General features: G+C 37.1%; 1 protein-coding gene across 2 annotated transcripts in view; it reads right to left on the minus strand.

Moving 5' to 3' along the window:
• LOC112042991 (uncharacterized) overlaps positions 1–16805 on the minus strand; it is a 76245-nt gene that overhangs the window by 29810 nt on the left and 29630 nt on the right. For both annotated transcript variants that reach the window (XM_052884328.1, XM_052884327.1), the window contains exon 2: positions 3195–3340. In XM_052884328.1, the coding sequence (XP_052740288.1) occupies positions 3195–3249 (55 nt within the window). In that variant the 5' untranslated portion in view covers positions 3250–3340. The remainder of the gene's footprint in view (positions 1–3194; positions 3341–16805) is intronic.

A 16805-nucleotide genomic window follows, 5' to 3' on the forward strand; every position in this document is an offset into this window, starting at 1 on the left:
TTCCTTAATAGGTAATTATGGCCCAGGCAAAAGGTAGGAGTCTGCCGTTGCTTTAAACGATCACTAAACAGTAAACTTTAATTAAAACAGCTTTAGAATATGTGGCTAGCGAACACAGACTACAAAGTAGAAAAGTTACTCTTTAAATAAGTGTAACATTCCTTCTAGTACTCGTTGATTACGATGTATGATTTTACTGCTATTTTGTGACTTGATGTATTATTAGCCACTGGATTTAACATTAACCACGATGATAATATTCCTTCTAAAATAATAACTACAAATAAGATAAATCATTTCGAAAATGTACATAATATTATTCTAGAATGCAATACTCACTATGATGCAATGACTATCTCTCAAAATATCAGTTCGGTATAAGAGAATGTCTTTATCGTTTGCTACACAGTACACCGTTTATCGCTTACGTAAATGGAATGCAATCAAATCTTGCCAGCGATATTGGTTTGCAGGCCGACAGTTGATGGCCTGTGGCAGACCTTTAGTATGCAAATAGGTACTACTACATTCTTGATACTTCACTTTTTAGAATCCATGATATTAACGAGTAATTTGATGGATTCTAAAATGTAAAGTCTCAGGATGACAGAATATTGAATTCAAAACTTAAGCAAAATATTTTATGTGTGTCCCATAGCTACTTGTATCTATAAAACAGTATTTTGTTTTGTTAATATCCTTCCGTATTTTAATATAAATTTATTTCTGAATTAAAGAAATAAAATGTCTGTCTAAATTACTCATATATTTTATGATGACAATTTTGAATTCTACGATGAAAATTTTGCGAGAATATTTTCCATTATAAATCATATCGCGCATTTAATTCAGAAACCAAAAAAAAACGGTTATTTATCTATACAAATAAATAACATTAAAGCGTCTGCTTGTAATTTTTAATGAGCTTGTAGCTTGTTATTCTTAATTAGCAGCTGTAAATGCGTATGCAAGTTCAAAGGTAGGTATGATACTTTTTATTATCTACGTGTTTAAATTTTATGATTTTTGTCTTTTTTCTGAAAGGGCTGGACCGATTTTGACGGGACTCTTACTGACAGATAACTAATGTTATAAAAAGTAACTTTTCACTACTCTTACTCAAAAACACAGTCATATTACCACTCCACAGCGGGGCTTTTAATATCACGTGTCTCAATCGGTGAAGGAAAAACTATGTGAAAATCCTGCATACCAGAGAATTTTCTTAATTCTCTGCGTGTGTAAAGTCTGCCAATCCGCATTGGGCCAGCGTGGTGGACTATTGGCGTAACCCCTCTCATTCTGAGAGGAGACTCGAGTTCAGCAGTGAGCTGAATATGGGTTGATAAAGAAGAAGAAGAATTATATTCCCACATACATACGAGTAACTCATAAATATATATGTGCATTTTATTACATGACATTAAAAATTATACACGAACGTGTAGGTATTTTCAAGTACTCAGAGAACATAAAGTAGATCCATCATCCCCGTGAAATCAGACATACCGATTGAACGAAGCTCTCAATAAATTAGGAGTCTGTCAGCGAAGTCGTTCCATCAAATCATTTATCTTTCAGCGACTTGCAGGGACTTTATCCTTGACAAAAATATTTCGTAGTTGCTGTATATGGCTTTTAAGTATTTTTACCGGACTTCCAAAAAGGAGGAGGTTCTAAGTTCGGCTGTATGTATGTTTTTTTATTGTTTAAATTCTTCAGTAGATATTTATTTTTACTCGGAGATCTTTTCCGCCTAGATATGGATGAGGAGAAATTTAGGATGCTGACCGCCGACCTTCAGTAATAGAGAGGCACTTTAGGAAGAAGAAGTAGTTAGTTCTATCTATCGTATTTCTAAAATGGCGGTTATTCTGAATATTTGTTCCAGCTGGCCTATTCACTATTTTGGTCTCTATTACCAAATCTACCTACGAAATTGAACATTAAATCAATTGACAAAATGTCATTTACATTCTGTGTGATATCCAGTAAGCACCGGACGACATATATGTCAACTAGCATACGTCAAAGATAGTGAATAAGCCTGCTGTGCTGTGGATGATCTGTTAGGTCTGCCCATGTGTCAAGCCTTGCCACAAGCGAGTGTCGTTGTTGACAGATGCCATTACATGAGCTATAGACGCATGAACTGCGAAATCGACACTGAGGGTGATTTCAGACTAGCGTATTTTTTGCGCGTATACGTTCGTTTCAGCATACGCGGTTACACGCGCGGTACATTATCGTTATCTTCCCATAGACAGCTCACTGCTGAGCTCGAGTCTCCTCTCAGAATGAGAGGGGTTAGGCCAATAGTCCACCACGCTGGCCCAATACAGATTGGCAGAGAATTAAAAAAAAATTCTCACACGCAGAGAATTAAGAAATTCTCTGGTATGCGGGTTTCCTCACGATGTTTTCCTTCACGGTTTGTGACACGTGATTTTCTTAAAATGCACACAACTGAAGGTGCATTCCCAGGACCGGATTCGAACTCATACCCTCCGGAATCGGAGGCAGAGATATCCACTGTGCTATCACGGTACTGCGCGGTACATTACGCACTTCAAAAAACCGGACTCACGTAAACAGGCATATTTCGGCGTGTTCGTTCGAACCGACGTGTTGATATACGATATACAATATATATGATATACGAGGTTAAAGCGCGTCAACGCTCGTACAAGATGAGCTTGTGCCAAAAGGCGCGCCTATACGCGCCTACATGCGCTTCCAAAAACGAGCTTATACGCACGTATAAAACGCTAGTCTGAAACCGCTCTAAAGTTTATACATTGAGAAGTTGCGACAGCCAGATCTTTGTGATTTATTAAAGCTGAAAGTATCGTCAGCCCCTAATATTATCATAGGTAAATTATGGCGGGCAACTAATATTACATTTAGACACAAAGTACAAATATACATTCACTGTTGTATAAATTCTCAAATAGCTGAGAATTTACTAAGTAGGGTTATTACACTTATTAGAACCAAGTTGTGAAAATCCTCGAACTCATGTGTGTAAAAATAATATGCTAGGTATTCGCAATTACAAGATATTTTTATGAAACAGTGATATTTTTATCACTTCAGATGAAAAATTGTATGATTTACAATATTATTCTGGTGTGGCATGCCGCGCGGAGCAAGCTTCCCTTAACACTGACAACAACAACAAGTCTGAGCCTTACCAGCGAGTGCTGTGAGAGCTGCCAGCGATAGGAGGGCGGAGCGGCTGGGTGCCATGTCAGCAGGGCATGCCGCGCGGAGCACGCCGCGTCATCGCCGCCACATGCCGCCCTCAGCCCCACACCGGACGACTCCTTGCTACCGCAGCCTGCGAACATTATACAAATTAGTCTACCAACATCCTGCAGAATTAGCACTCCGATTTTACGAGATTTCTAGTTGCATATGCATCATGTGATAGACGTCTACTGGACGTAGACGTTTTGTAGGGACTTTAAAAGACATTAGTCCTACGCCGCCTGTTTCGTTACGTTACGTCTTATATCGCGAGTCCATCTAGTATACGCAATCATAATAAATCAGTGGTTTTATAGCACGCAAACAATATTAATGACACATCAAATCAAAGTTGTTGCCTTATGCCTATAAAAAGAAAAACTCAATAAATTAGGAAAACTTTGGCGTCTCATGTCTTGTTTGTTTGTAACCATTTCACGAAATAGAGAATCAGGGCGTATCCTGTGTGGGGAGAGATGAAGGAGGAGGGAGAATTATTTGAATAATAATAGATTATCGTTTCTCACTGCTTATGACAGTATTTCCATAAAAAGTTGTGACCCTACATACATTTATTGTGTGGTGTAGAATTTTCCTGTTATTTTATGCCTTGTATGCCGATATTTGCAAGCTGAAATAAGAGAGTTGTGCCAGCGCGCATTTTTTGTAGACATTATTTTTTACAGCAATGGTTGTGATGCAAATAGCCTACATATGGTTAAGGAAATCCATGTTCTATAACAAAACACACACAAGACGTAGTCCTAAGTACAAAGGGCTGTCTTAGCATCTAACTGAAGCATGCGTTGTTTTGTGGAAGTATGTCATAGAATAATTGATTTAATTTGCTATTTAAAACTAAGAAAACCGCGAAAAACTGTCTTGTTTTTATGCGGTAAATTTTATAGTTCGATGATGTTGCTACGGTTCATCGCAAGCAACATCATTGGACTAAAAATACATCAATGAAAGTTTCGCTCTACAACCAGAGCGAAGTCAAATTACCCGTCTGATAGTCGAATTTTTGCAATTGAACATTGTAAAGTCAAGTAGAGGAAAACATTGGGATTTTTTGTCGAGAAAGAGGGAGAGTGTTTATTTTTACGCGGAGAAATTTTCATGGTCTATGCTCGAAAACAATCATGCCTGATGTAAATCAATGAAGAGAGGATGTGTTTGGTTCAAAAATACTTATTCACTATTTGACGTGACTGTTTCGCTGTTCGAATTAGAAACGTTGAAGCAAAACGTTTAGAGCGAATAGTAAAACAATTATCACTGTTTAAGGCATCGCTACATGTTCAAGATCTTGGGCCCTGGCCATGTGGCACAGCGATTCTCTTTCTACAAACACTAACGCTTTGACAACTAACTAAAAGTGTATGGGAATGACATATCGGATCGTAGAAAGAGAATCGACGTACCATATGGCTAGAGCCCCTTAACCTTTAAATTAAAACAGCGTAACAACGACATATCAACCTTATACTTTGAATCAAAATCAATTTTAAGGCTTACAATAGCGCCATGACTCCTTCCTTATTGATTTCGACTCACCACGCAGCTCCAATTCGGGTTTGTGGCCCTAAATGGTGTTAAATGTTTCACTCTAACAATCACTAGCAGATCTTCTGGAATGGGGGTGTAATACCTCCAACCAACCTTTCATAAACCGACACAGGATCCAAAACTAGGGCCTCATAATCCGACAAAGGATTACGGCTGCATAAACTAGACAGAGAGTCCTACTGCTACTGAAATGCAAAATATATGTTTAAAATACGTGCCGTAATACGGGATCAGCTAAGCGATTGAACTGTTCCATGCTCCCGTGCGTCGTAATTTGAAGTTCGATAATCTAGTCCGTGCGGCACACTGGGCTTGTGAATGGCACGCGATAGAACCTTGACTTCATATTTTATCGTTGCTAGACTGTACTAACGCTAAGTGGGTTTTATTTGTTCGTTCTGGGGTGATAGACGATCTATCACATTGGATACTTTATGGGTTATTGGTAAACATTAGTACGACGAGTAACATTATGTGTGAATTGTGAGATCATCTTTAAGCCTGAATAGTTCCTCGGTAAAAGGTTTAATAACCAAGAGTCCGTGGGTTGATCTACAGTCGCTGGACTAATATTCAATTTTTAGATTTGGAATTATCGTGAGTGTTATTCATATTAAGTAATATTATTAAGAGTTTGTTTGGTTGAACGGGCTAATCTCAGGAACTCCTGGACCATTTTTAAAAATTCTTTCAGTGTTAGATAGCCCATTTACCGAGGAGATATATATATGTCCTACGAGAACGGGAACCACGCGGGTGAAACAGCGCGGCGTCAGTTAGTTTATTATAAGACACAGCTAAAAGCTCACGTGATACAACGTCGTAGTGTGTATTGTATTGTATCGTTGTATGGAAAACTTGTGGATCGTGCCGCGTTGTATGAACCTACTCCTGAATAAGAGCCCCATATGGGTTTAAAAATGGTCGGGTATACTCCGATATAGTATCACGTGAATTTTAGCCGTGTTTTATAATGAATGAATACTATCGAATTGTCCTAGGTATTCCCAACTAAATAGGAGGGGAACGGCAATATTGCTCACTAGCTGACGCCGCGCGGTTTTACCCGCGTGGTCCCCGGTCCCGTAAGAAAACGGGGATAATATATAGCCTATAGCCTTCCTCGATAAATAGGCTATCTAACACTGAAATAATTTTTCAAATCGGACTAGTAGTTTAAGTTTGTTAAGTCAAACAAACAAACAAACAAACAAACTCTTCAGCTTTATATATTAGTATAGATATTTAAAAGAAATGCGAATTTTTTTTAGAAAACTATTAATCTAATTAAATCCTCTACATGATCAGATCAGATATCGTTAGATTTTTCTTAATAACACAAGTGTTCTTAGATCTCACAAGGAGACGGTATAGACTAGAGGTGATTTTTTTTTGCGAATATTGGATTGAATATTTTGGGTATCAAATTTAAGAGCTCATCAGGAGGATTTCAAAATGATATATCATCATGTCATATTAAGAAAACCTACCATTATAAAAACGTTATTTATTAATCGCTATACAAAATACGCAAGGCGGATAATTAGGTGCGAGCAGGTTAGACAGTCGGGTTTTCTATTTATTAACCGACTTCAAAAAAAGGAGATGTTCTCAATTCGACTGTATGTTTTTAATTATTGACTTGTTAACCTGATATTATTGCGACGTTCTTTTTGTCCCCGTGTGTACAAAACTTAGTAGATCTAAGCCATCTTAGTAAGCTGCACCGTCATCCCTTTTAGACGTATTTAATTTACTGATGAGGCGCTGCAGCCCTTTGTGGAAAACGGCTCCATCATGTTGATAGCTCGAAGGATTTTTCTTTAATTAACTACGAAAAGGCGGGCGGTGCGTGAGAGAGGGTTCTTTATTACACTTTTCCAGTAGGTACGGCCAGTTTCTTTTCATTAAACATTTTTCAAGATGGAGAATTCCTTAGGTTGTTTTTCTTATTCATCGTTTAGTATAAATGTTGGATCAACAAACTTAATAATGTTGGTTTAATGATGCCACAAATTGATCCATCCGGCATTTGATTTATTAATCGTATCCATTTTAATTGGAATTATTATGAATGGCTAAGTAAAACATGGCTATTGTGTATAATGGGTTGTATTTTTTATTTTAGTATTCTTTTTAAGGGTTATGTTGTATAAATAGTAGTTATAATATGTATAATTTTATATGTATTATGTAGTGTAGGTATGAAAATTATGTATACAACAAGTATTTTATTTGGATTGGGATTTTCAACAAGTATTTTATTTAAAACATAATTATTAAATGGTGACCAACAGCCAAAGTGGTGAAAAGCCGTGATAGCCCAGTGGGTATGATCTCTGCCTCCGATTCCGGAGGGTGTGGGTTCGAATCCGGTCCGGGGCATTCACCTCCAACTTTTCAGTTGTGTGCTTTTTAAAAAATTAAATAGCACGTGTCTCAAACGGTGAACGAAATACATCGTGAGGTAACTTGCATACTAGAATATTTTTCTTCATTCTCTGCGTGTGTGAAGTCAGCCAATCCGCATTTGGCCAGCGTGGGGGATTGGCCTAACCCCTTTCATTCTGAGAGGAGACTCGAGCTCAGCAGTGAGCCTAAGAACATAAGAAGCTTTGAACTCTCTTTGAAAAACATGTTACGTATGAAATAAGAACTCTGGATCAATTGATGTCGTACATAAAACGAAGTAATCCTTGAGATGGTACGTATTGAAAGAAAAAAAGAAAATCATTTTATTTGGACACACACACACATAATAAACAAAATACAACAAATACTTAAAAAAAGAAAGAAATTTTAAAAATACAGTAAACTAATAATTTAAAGATATTAAACTAATAATTAATTAAATCCAAAATTAATGTGTGGTACCAAAATGGTCACCACTCAGCGTGTGCTAGTGATGGATGCACCAGCGCAGCGCTGGTCTTCCGTGGAGCCATGTGGTGACGCGGGCGGAAACAACAAGAAGAAGTGTTACTAAATAATAATTAATATTGAGAACATAATTAATGATGATATATATACACCTTTATAATTATATTTATATAGTGTGTTAAATAAATAAATTATTAGTAGTTTTCAGTGAGAAATATAATATAGAGTAGAAATATACAAAATTAATTGGGATTGGAGACTGTTAATTGCCCTGTTGGTGTAAAAACCAGGCTTTGGACTTACTGACATTCTATTCTATTGTGAGGAGTTTTTTACGTTCGTTACGTTTTTGTGCGCAACCTATTCTGCGCACCCTTCACAGTGCGCTGCCTGTTGCTCCTTGGTTGCGCACCTTTCACTTTTCAGGCGGTATTGAGACGTACATAGTGTATGCTGCGGGGCAACATACACCTATTTAGACAGTCGATCTGAAAGAGTAAACTCCATTCGTGCGTCGGACCTGACACATACTTTTTTTAGATTTTTATGTTATTTTTCATCATCAATCAATCATTACTGAAAGTTAAAAAAAAATAAGTGTACCAATATAAAATGAGAAAACAAAAAGCGTATATATCGACAATAGTGCACAAACGGAATTTTATTTGGCAATTTTTAACTCATATAAATTGCGGTTCAAATCATAACAAGTTATTCATTACGTCGTCGGCGAATTGGTGTTTATTTCATTCGAAATAGGTCGAGAGGAGGCAGTAATGAAAACAGCTGGAAAACAAGGGAGAATAACAGGTGGTCCATATTTAATGATCGTTGCTAGGTAACTATTAATTTGTCTGTGTCGTAGTTAATTAACATTGGGTGATTTCGCGATCCGTCTATTGGAATTGTGATTTGATCTGCCTTTTATACTAATTGTACAATATCTCTTGAGCTTTAGAGATTATTGCGGCAGATCATTTGGAATCTACTCAAGCAAACAAAGATCGAAAAAGAAGAGCCGATGGACGTTGGGGTCCTAAAGTGCTGGAATGGCGACCCCGCACTAGTAAGCGCAGTGTAGGTCGACCCCCCACCAGGTGGACTGACGACATCAAGCGAGTCACAGGGATTCGCTGGATGCAACTGCAGATGCAGTATCGTGATGTTTGGAAGTTCCGACAAAAGGCCTATGTCCTGCAGTGGACGTCCATCGGCTGATATGATGATGATGAAACAAAGGTCAACCAAGGATTCTGGCGATTCGGGACCGACAAGTCTTTGCAAGAGACATGTGCAGCAATGGTTCATCGGCTGATAAGATGACAATGAAACTAAGCTCTATACTCCGCGCCACGAAACAAGTCCCGTAGACGCGGCGCTAATGTCTTAATGGCGCTCAAAATCATTTGGTGATGGCGGTCTTATTGTCATTTGCATGAGGCGCTGTCAATTTTAATTCTGGTTTTAGTCGCGGGACGTTGTATTTTTTTTATTTACAAGTAAGGCCTTGAATACGATCTTAGCTGATGTTAAATGATGATGTAGTACTTAGATGAGTACATGATTTTTTATCCATATATCTGAAGGTTTCTAAGCGACACCGTAAAGGTTAAATAATAATAATAATAATAAAAGCCTTTATTCGCTGACCTTTTACATTTTGACTTATAATTAACACAATTTTTTAAATTCAACTAAAAATAAAATAAAATATAATTTTAGCAACCACTTTGTAGGTCAGGTTGTCCTGCGACATAGGCCTCCCCCGCTTTTTTCCACTCATCTCTGTCTCGAGCTCCTCCACCCTTTTGGTAAATCATCCTCCCATCTTTTGATTTGACGTCCTTGACGTCTTTTTCCGTTTCGAGGATACCACTCCATTACATCCTTTGTCCATTTTCCTCTATCTGTCCTTATTATATGACCTGCCCAATTCCATTTCAGTTTTCTTATTTTCTGTAGTACATCGCTCACCTTTGTTCTTTTCCTTATTTTTGAAGCTGTCCAACGGTCCCGTAGTTTTATATTCAGCATGCTTCTTTCCATACAGCGTTGGCAGACAAGGAGCTTTTGGTTGTTTTTGTACGTAGCAGGCCAGGTTTGACATCCATAGGTCAGGCATGGGAGGATGCATACGTTGTACAGTCTGCTTTTTATCGATATTGGTATTGTTTCATTTTTGACAATTTCCTTAAGGGACCAGTACCGCTTCCAAGTGTTGTTTATTTCTTTGGAGTCTTGATCTTTAGTAGATATTATTTGCCCCAAATATATATATTCATCTACATATTCTATAATTTCCTGTCCTATTTCAATATTTTCCCTTGAAGCATTCGTCATTACTTTTGTCTTCGTTGGATTCATGGATAAACCGGCTTTACTGCTTTCGTAATCTAATTGTTGTATCATGGTTTGTAGTAAGTCTGGTCTTTCAGCAAATATAACGATGTCGTCAGCAAATCTTAGGTGACTTAGCTTTACTCCGTTAATGTTAATTTCGGAATCCCTCCAGTCTAAATTTCTGAATATATCTTCTAACACTGCTGTGAAAAGTTTAGGTGAGAGAGGGTCACCTTGTCTGACGCCTCTCTGAATATCAAATTCCTCACCATGTTGTTCAAGCTGGACCGTTGCTTTAGTATTTCTGTATATCTCCTTTAAGATTTTTATATATTTACTTTCTACACCTTGGTTTTCCAGCGTTTTCCAAATATACTTATGACTTAGTGAGTCAAAAGCCTTATTATAGTCGACGAATGCCATATAATACTGTTGTCCATATTCGTTGAGTTTTTCAATTATTTGTTTCATCATGTATGTGATCTATGGTAGAATAATCGGCGCGAAATCCAGCTTGTTCTCTGGGTTGGTTTTCTTCCAATTTCTTTGTTATCCGCTCGAGTATTATTTTAGAGAACACTTTGTAAATATTAGACATTAGAGATATGGGTCTGTAATTGTTTATGTCATTTTTGTCACCTTTTTTGTGTATTAAAACAATAGTAGATTTAGTCCATTGAATTGGTATTTGCTCGGTAGCCACTATTTCATTAAATAAATGTGTCATATATTTGGATATTGCGGTTAGAGATTCCTTTAGAATTTCGTTTGAGATCTTATCGTCTCCAGGCGCTTTTCCACATTTTTGCGTTGTTATGCCTTTTTTAACTTCTGACTCTAGTATGCAGGGTATTTGTTCTTCATGTGCATCCTTCTCTAACTCTGATGATCTTGTTTCGCTTGTTTCCGAATATAGTTTTCTATAAAATTCTGTTGCTACTCTAGCCATTGACAACCTCTCTGATGTCAATTTCTCATTTTTCTTTCCACTTTTGTTTTTCAAGCTGGGTATCCATTGCTTATAATCTCTTAGCTGTTTTTAGACCTTTCTGTATTCCACCTATTTTCTCTATTTGTACTCTCAATACGTTCAGTCTCTCTTTTTTTCTGTGTTTCCTTATTGATGCTTGAATTTCTTTACTAATGGTAGAGATGTTTTGTTTGTTCTCTTTTCGTTTATTTAGCATTTTTCTCCTCTCCTTCATTAGCTTTAGTGTTTCCTCTCCTAGTTTATTTTTCTTTTCTTTTTCGACACTTGATTTGCCTAGATTTATCAGTTCCTTTTCCAAAAAATTGTACTTTTCTTGCAGCGTTTTGGTTTCTTCAATGTTATCTAGCGTGTTTTCTAATTTGTTTAATATATCTTGTGGTATAGGCGATGTCGTTGCCGTATTTCTGGTTGAGTAATTAATATGTTTTCTCAATTTGCTACTTTTGTATAAAACTCCTCTTACCATTCTATGATCAGAATAGAAATTCAACTTATTTACAACATCAATGTCACTGAATGTGTGTTCGTTTCTTGTGAGTATAAAATCAATTTCATTTTTATCTTTTCCATTTGGGGAAAAGGTTAAATAGTTAACCGTAAACGTTAAATAGCTTGGCGGTCCGTCTTTGTCGATATGATACTAACTAGTCAAGGCTGGTACCTCCCACTAGACCAGTAAATTTAGAAGGTATTAAATCTTAAAATTACCTCTCTGATAAGAACCACAGCACTGCCAAATGTATCAAAGGGGTTGTCAAAATATATGTGTTTATTGTATGATATTTTTTAACCCCTTGACAGCAGTATTATAGGTCCAAACAAAGCTAACATTTTACTCCGTAACTATTTAGTCACTGGCACCAGTTTCACCGGGATCGCGAGCGCCGCACAATTATTTCGCCTCGCGAAGGATAGAGACGAGTTCAAGAAACTGACTGCCAACCTTCGCTAGTCGGAGAGGCACCTTAAGAAGAAGACCAGTTTCAAGCTTCCTCCTTGAATTGTAAATCGGTTGGGAGAGAGCATACGTCCGGACGTCATACCTGGGACGCAATAGACACGCACAAAAGCAGCTAAGGATACTAGCGGTCGTAACGCTGTAAATTGAGTGGTCGCTCGTCCCCATCTCGTCCGAGAAAAAAACATGTTACGTATGGAGTAACCTTTAGTAAGTTAATATGACAAACAAGTTGAATGTAATGACATTTGTTTTGTCGATTGTGTTGTATGTAACAAGCTATTATTGTTTGGGAACCGCAGCGTACAAATAAAGACTTTCGGTGCAATAATACGTTGGTAGTCCAGCTAAAGTACTTGCTCTCATTCATCGTGTAGCGTGCAGTTCGTCTGTACGTTTGGAAAAGTTTTTAAGCTCCTACATTTGTTCGCTACGCAAGCATTCTTTGAATGTTGCCCCTTTGATTAGCGCTGCATTTCATAAATGCTTAGCTGTTTTTTTGTTTTCTGAATGTTTTTTTTTTCGTTGAGTTGTAGTTCTTTTGCAGGGTTTCTTGGTCGCACTTGAATTATTCGTAAGGTTTGTCTAGTGCATATATTCACTTATTTTGTATATTATGATACCGGTATGTGGAATTTTTAGTGTTTTGAAGTAAGTAAGTTCGATATTTCTTAATTGGTAAATTGATTGGCATGTAAACTATTTAAACAAAATCCTTGCGTAATTTAACATCTTTTCCGCCGTTTCAAGAGCTACATGAAAGAACACAATCTGTAAAACCTTTTTCTTTATGATATTCTGTCATGGCTTGAATTAATACATCACCGGGTTAGCACCGCCTTCGAACTGATCAGTACTGTACTTCTGAACATAATACGATTTTATTTTTCGTTCAAGGTTGTCAGCTGAAAATCAGCGCTGTACGTCCAATATTTCCTTGATACATGCAGCACAATGCTGAGCTGGAACCTTTTTCAAGGTTGTGCCAAATATGACATAGTGGTGTTCTGATACAATTATTGTATTAAGTGGTTAAGTGCGGCACAATTTTTGAAATAAATGTCGGTAGTTTAGTCGGTACGTTTTTGAAGTCGTTTGATTTTTTTTTTATTTTTATATGTATCATCAAGAAGATTTTGTAAACTACTGCTGCAACTGACGTACTATTGCATTTAAGACATTATTCGCTAATGCCTATTAGTAGATGTGAAAAAAACTGGGAGAAATAAGTCGCTGGATTCTGACAAGAGATTTATCGACCGCGGCTGTCATGCTTTATCACAAGTAGTGCCAAAAATGTTAATAGTAAGGATTGGCGCGGTTGAAATTGGCACGCATTTGTTCCCAAAAAATCGATACGTATATGATAATCTATATCTATGAAAATGAATCCTTATTTTATCTTGGTCACGCCATAATGACTGAAGAGTGAAAAATGTTCTTACTGAACGAAAAATAAAAATATATCGCACAGACTTAAAAAAAAATAAAAAACTAAGCGTCTACTTTATAGTTGTTAAACAAGTTTCTATTTGTTACTCGATCATGGCTCAATGACTTTGGATGAAAGGACATTGACCAAGTGACTATGAGGATTAGTATCGGTATCAACTTCTTTGTGCCACAATGAAATAAAGCTTAATTGAATGTAGAAATTAAAGACTTCTAAACATAATTTACCGTCTATTGATAATTCATCGCATTTCGCGGCAATCAGCAAGTGTCGAGTTAAGCATTTTACATATATACAAAACGTAATGTTTAACAGAATAAGAATCTTTAAACTAAAACGCTGGTTAAAAAGTAAAAGATATTTTGGAATACAATTTCTAGCGACGTCCTGTTTTACTTAAGTTTAGTAACTAATTAATAGGTCATTTAAGGGAATTAGTGATAAGCCAGTACGAGATGCATATTATGTGTGTCCACGTATTTAACCTTACTGGGTTCGATTTACTCAGTTCAGCGATACCGATTTTGCTCATTGTCTTTTCACACAGAGACGAACTACAAGAGAAGTCTGGTTCAGCTTTCAGACGAATATTATTTCGATATTCCAACCTTACCTACCTTATCAGCCGATAGACGTCCACTGCAGGACATAGGCCTCTTGCATGGACCTCCAAGCACAACGATCTCGAGCCGCCAGCATCCAGCGGCTCCCTGCAAGCAATCCAGCTCGGCTGGGCAGCGTTCGGGAAACTCCGCGACATCTTTTCGTCCGAAATTCCTCAGTGCTTGAAGACGAAAGTCTTCGACCAGTGCGTGTTGCCAGTGATAACATACGGATCCGAGACTTGGTCGCTGACTATGGGCCTTATTAGAAGGCTCAAAGTCACTCAGCGGGCGATGGAGCGAGCTATGCTTGGAGTTTCTCTGCGTGATCGAATCAGGAATGAGGAGATCCGCAGACGAACCAAAGTCACTGACAGCTCAGCGATATCCCAACAGTATCATGAAAATATTTTGACTAAAATAAACACGAATGTGCAAATATAAAAAGTATAATTCAACACAAACGAAACAATAAACAAATGGCAATTTTAGGCATGCAAGAGACGGTCATCGATCGATGCTCATCGCGTTTTAACAACTTTCAGCGTTAGATTGGTATAGGAATAGCGCGTTTGTAACCGTTTCAATGCTTCTGCGGTTTGGTAGAGTTCCTGAGTTAGTATAACACTGAACTGCATTTTGCCAAAGCCTTTCTGAATTGTTGCAACTGGCATACGTGATGTATGAGTTAGTGTAGCGTTCAGTCGTTGCATTGTGCTTCCGAAAGTGGCTGGAGTTTGCATTTGTGCGGATTAGAGAGTTTAAATTCGAGCGTCTAAAACAGCTTATTTGCCGATCGTCTTTTCTACGAGGCTTGTTTAAACTGCTCACCAATTATATCATCATTACCAGCGTATTTAATTTTAATAACGGTCCCTTTGATGGTCCATTACAGGGTCAGGTCTCCCTGTTCATAGGACAGGGTTTATGGAGCTTAGACCCGCTACGTTGCTACAATGCTGGTTGGTGGGCGGCTTAGGATGATAATGTTTAACTGTAACATCTGATAGTGAATATTAGAAGTTAATGATGTCTGAGACCGACGCTCCAACCAGCAGGCTAATTCACTAACTTTGACGTATGTTAATTAACATATACGAAATTGATATTAGTTATATGTAACAACTAATGTTATCCGGTGCCTAGTGACAACCCTTTGTGTATATCATACAGTAAGTAGATGACGTTTCTCAGTTGATTTGATTTTTATTTTAATGGGCTGTTAATAAAGACTAAATTAGTTAATTAGACTCCAGTACTGGAACCAAGAACCTTGTAATCCAAAGCTAAATAGGTTAACCACTAGACCAACGAGACAGTCCTACTATCCTACTGCCTACTAATATTATAAACGCGAAAGTTTGTATGGATGTTTGGATGTTTTGATGTTTGTTACTCTTTAACGCCGCTACTACTGAAGCGATTTGGCTGAAATTTAGAATGGAAATAGATTTTACTCTGGATTGGCTACTTTTTATCCCGAAAAATCCATGGTTTCCCGAGATTATCGAAAACTGATAATTTTGATGATATGAATGTTTGTTACTCTTTCACGCCTCGACTACTTAACCAAATTAGCTTGAATTTGGTATTAAGATATATTATAGACTGGATTAACACATAGGCTACTTTTTAATCCGAAAAAATCCACGGTTTGCGAGAGATTTGTGAAAAACTAAATTCCACGCGGACGAAGTCGCGGGCGTCCGCGAGTCAGCCATAAAATAACATAAAACTTTTAATTAAGTAACACAGCTGTTAGAGCTTTTAGGACAAGAATAAAAACATGAATGCAAGCTACATAACAAGTTCGAGCTCACAGACAGTCTATGAATAGTAATTAATTTTATACATAGTGTTACATAGGAACGATCTTTACTTTCAGAACGTTTTTATCATATTTTAAAGACATGCGGTATCGTTGGAGTACGCAGTAGTTATGTATTACTCCTTGAATAATGTAGTCACTTAAATTGTGTTTGTTATTTAATTAAATCCTTACCTCTTTGGCACGTGTGTATGCTTTTGTCTTGTAACGGGGAGGCTTGAAGGTTTATACCCAGCCGTCTTTAAATTAGTAATTAGTATTTTTTTGAAGATTGAAGCTGCATCGTGTAGCGATTTATATTTGCTATAAAAAATACCTATATTATCTTCCTCTGAGTTGTACCCAGGAGTGTCTTGATTGGCTAAAATGGTACCTACCCAAGTGTGTAAATTATTGTATAAATTTAAATGCTGTTTATTTCCTAAGTAAATTGAAAATATCATGTAGCCACACAGCCTGACCACTAGACCAACAACGTAGTTCTATAAAACAGGTTTTTTCTTCAATATAATCTATACTTATAATAAAACTGGTCAAAGTCTTATACATTAATACGCAATTTGAGATTTTACTTATACCATTTGTAACACCAAACGTTGCCGTGGCATTACATACTACTGGCGCCATCTAGAACTTATAATAAAACTGTAAAAAATTAACCCCTAAAGAGACGAAATAGGACTTGAAAGTTTACATTGATTTCCATGCGAACGAATTCGCGGGAGTCCGCTAGTAATATAATATGTATCATTAAAGAAAAACTGCGAAGAGATCGCCAATCTATACTTATAATAAATCTGTAGAGAGGTCAATTCTGTACATGAAATATATTATCAAAATAACTATTAGGGGGTGATTAGTGGTCGATACTGATGCCAAAAATGCAATCAGTAAAATATTTGTCTCTCTGTCTGTCTGTACGTTCTTTATAGAAA

This window comes from Bicyclus anynana, chromosome 11 (genome assembly GCF_947172395.1).
Source record: "Bicyclus anynana chromosome 11, ilBicAnyn1.1, whole genome shotgun sequence".
In the NCBI taxonomy this organism is placed as follows: domain Eukaryota; kingdom Metazoa; phylum Arthropoda; class Insecta; order Lepidoptera; family Nymphalidae; genus Bicyclus; species Bicyclus anynana.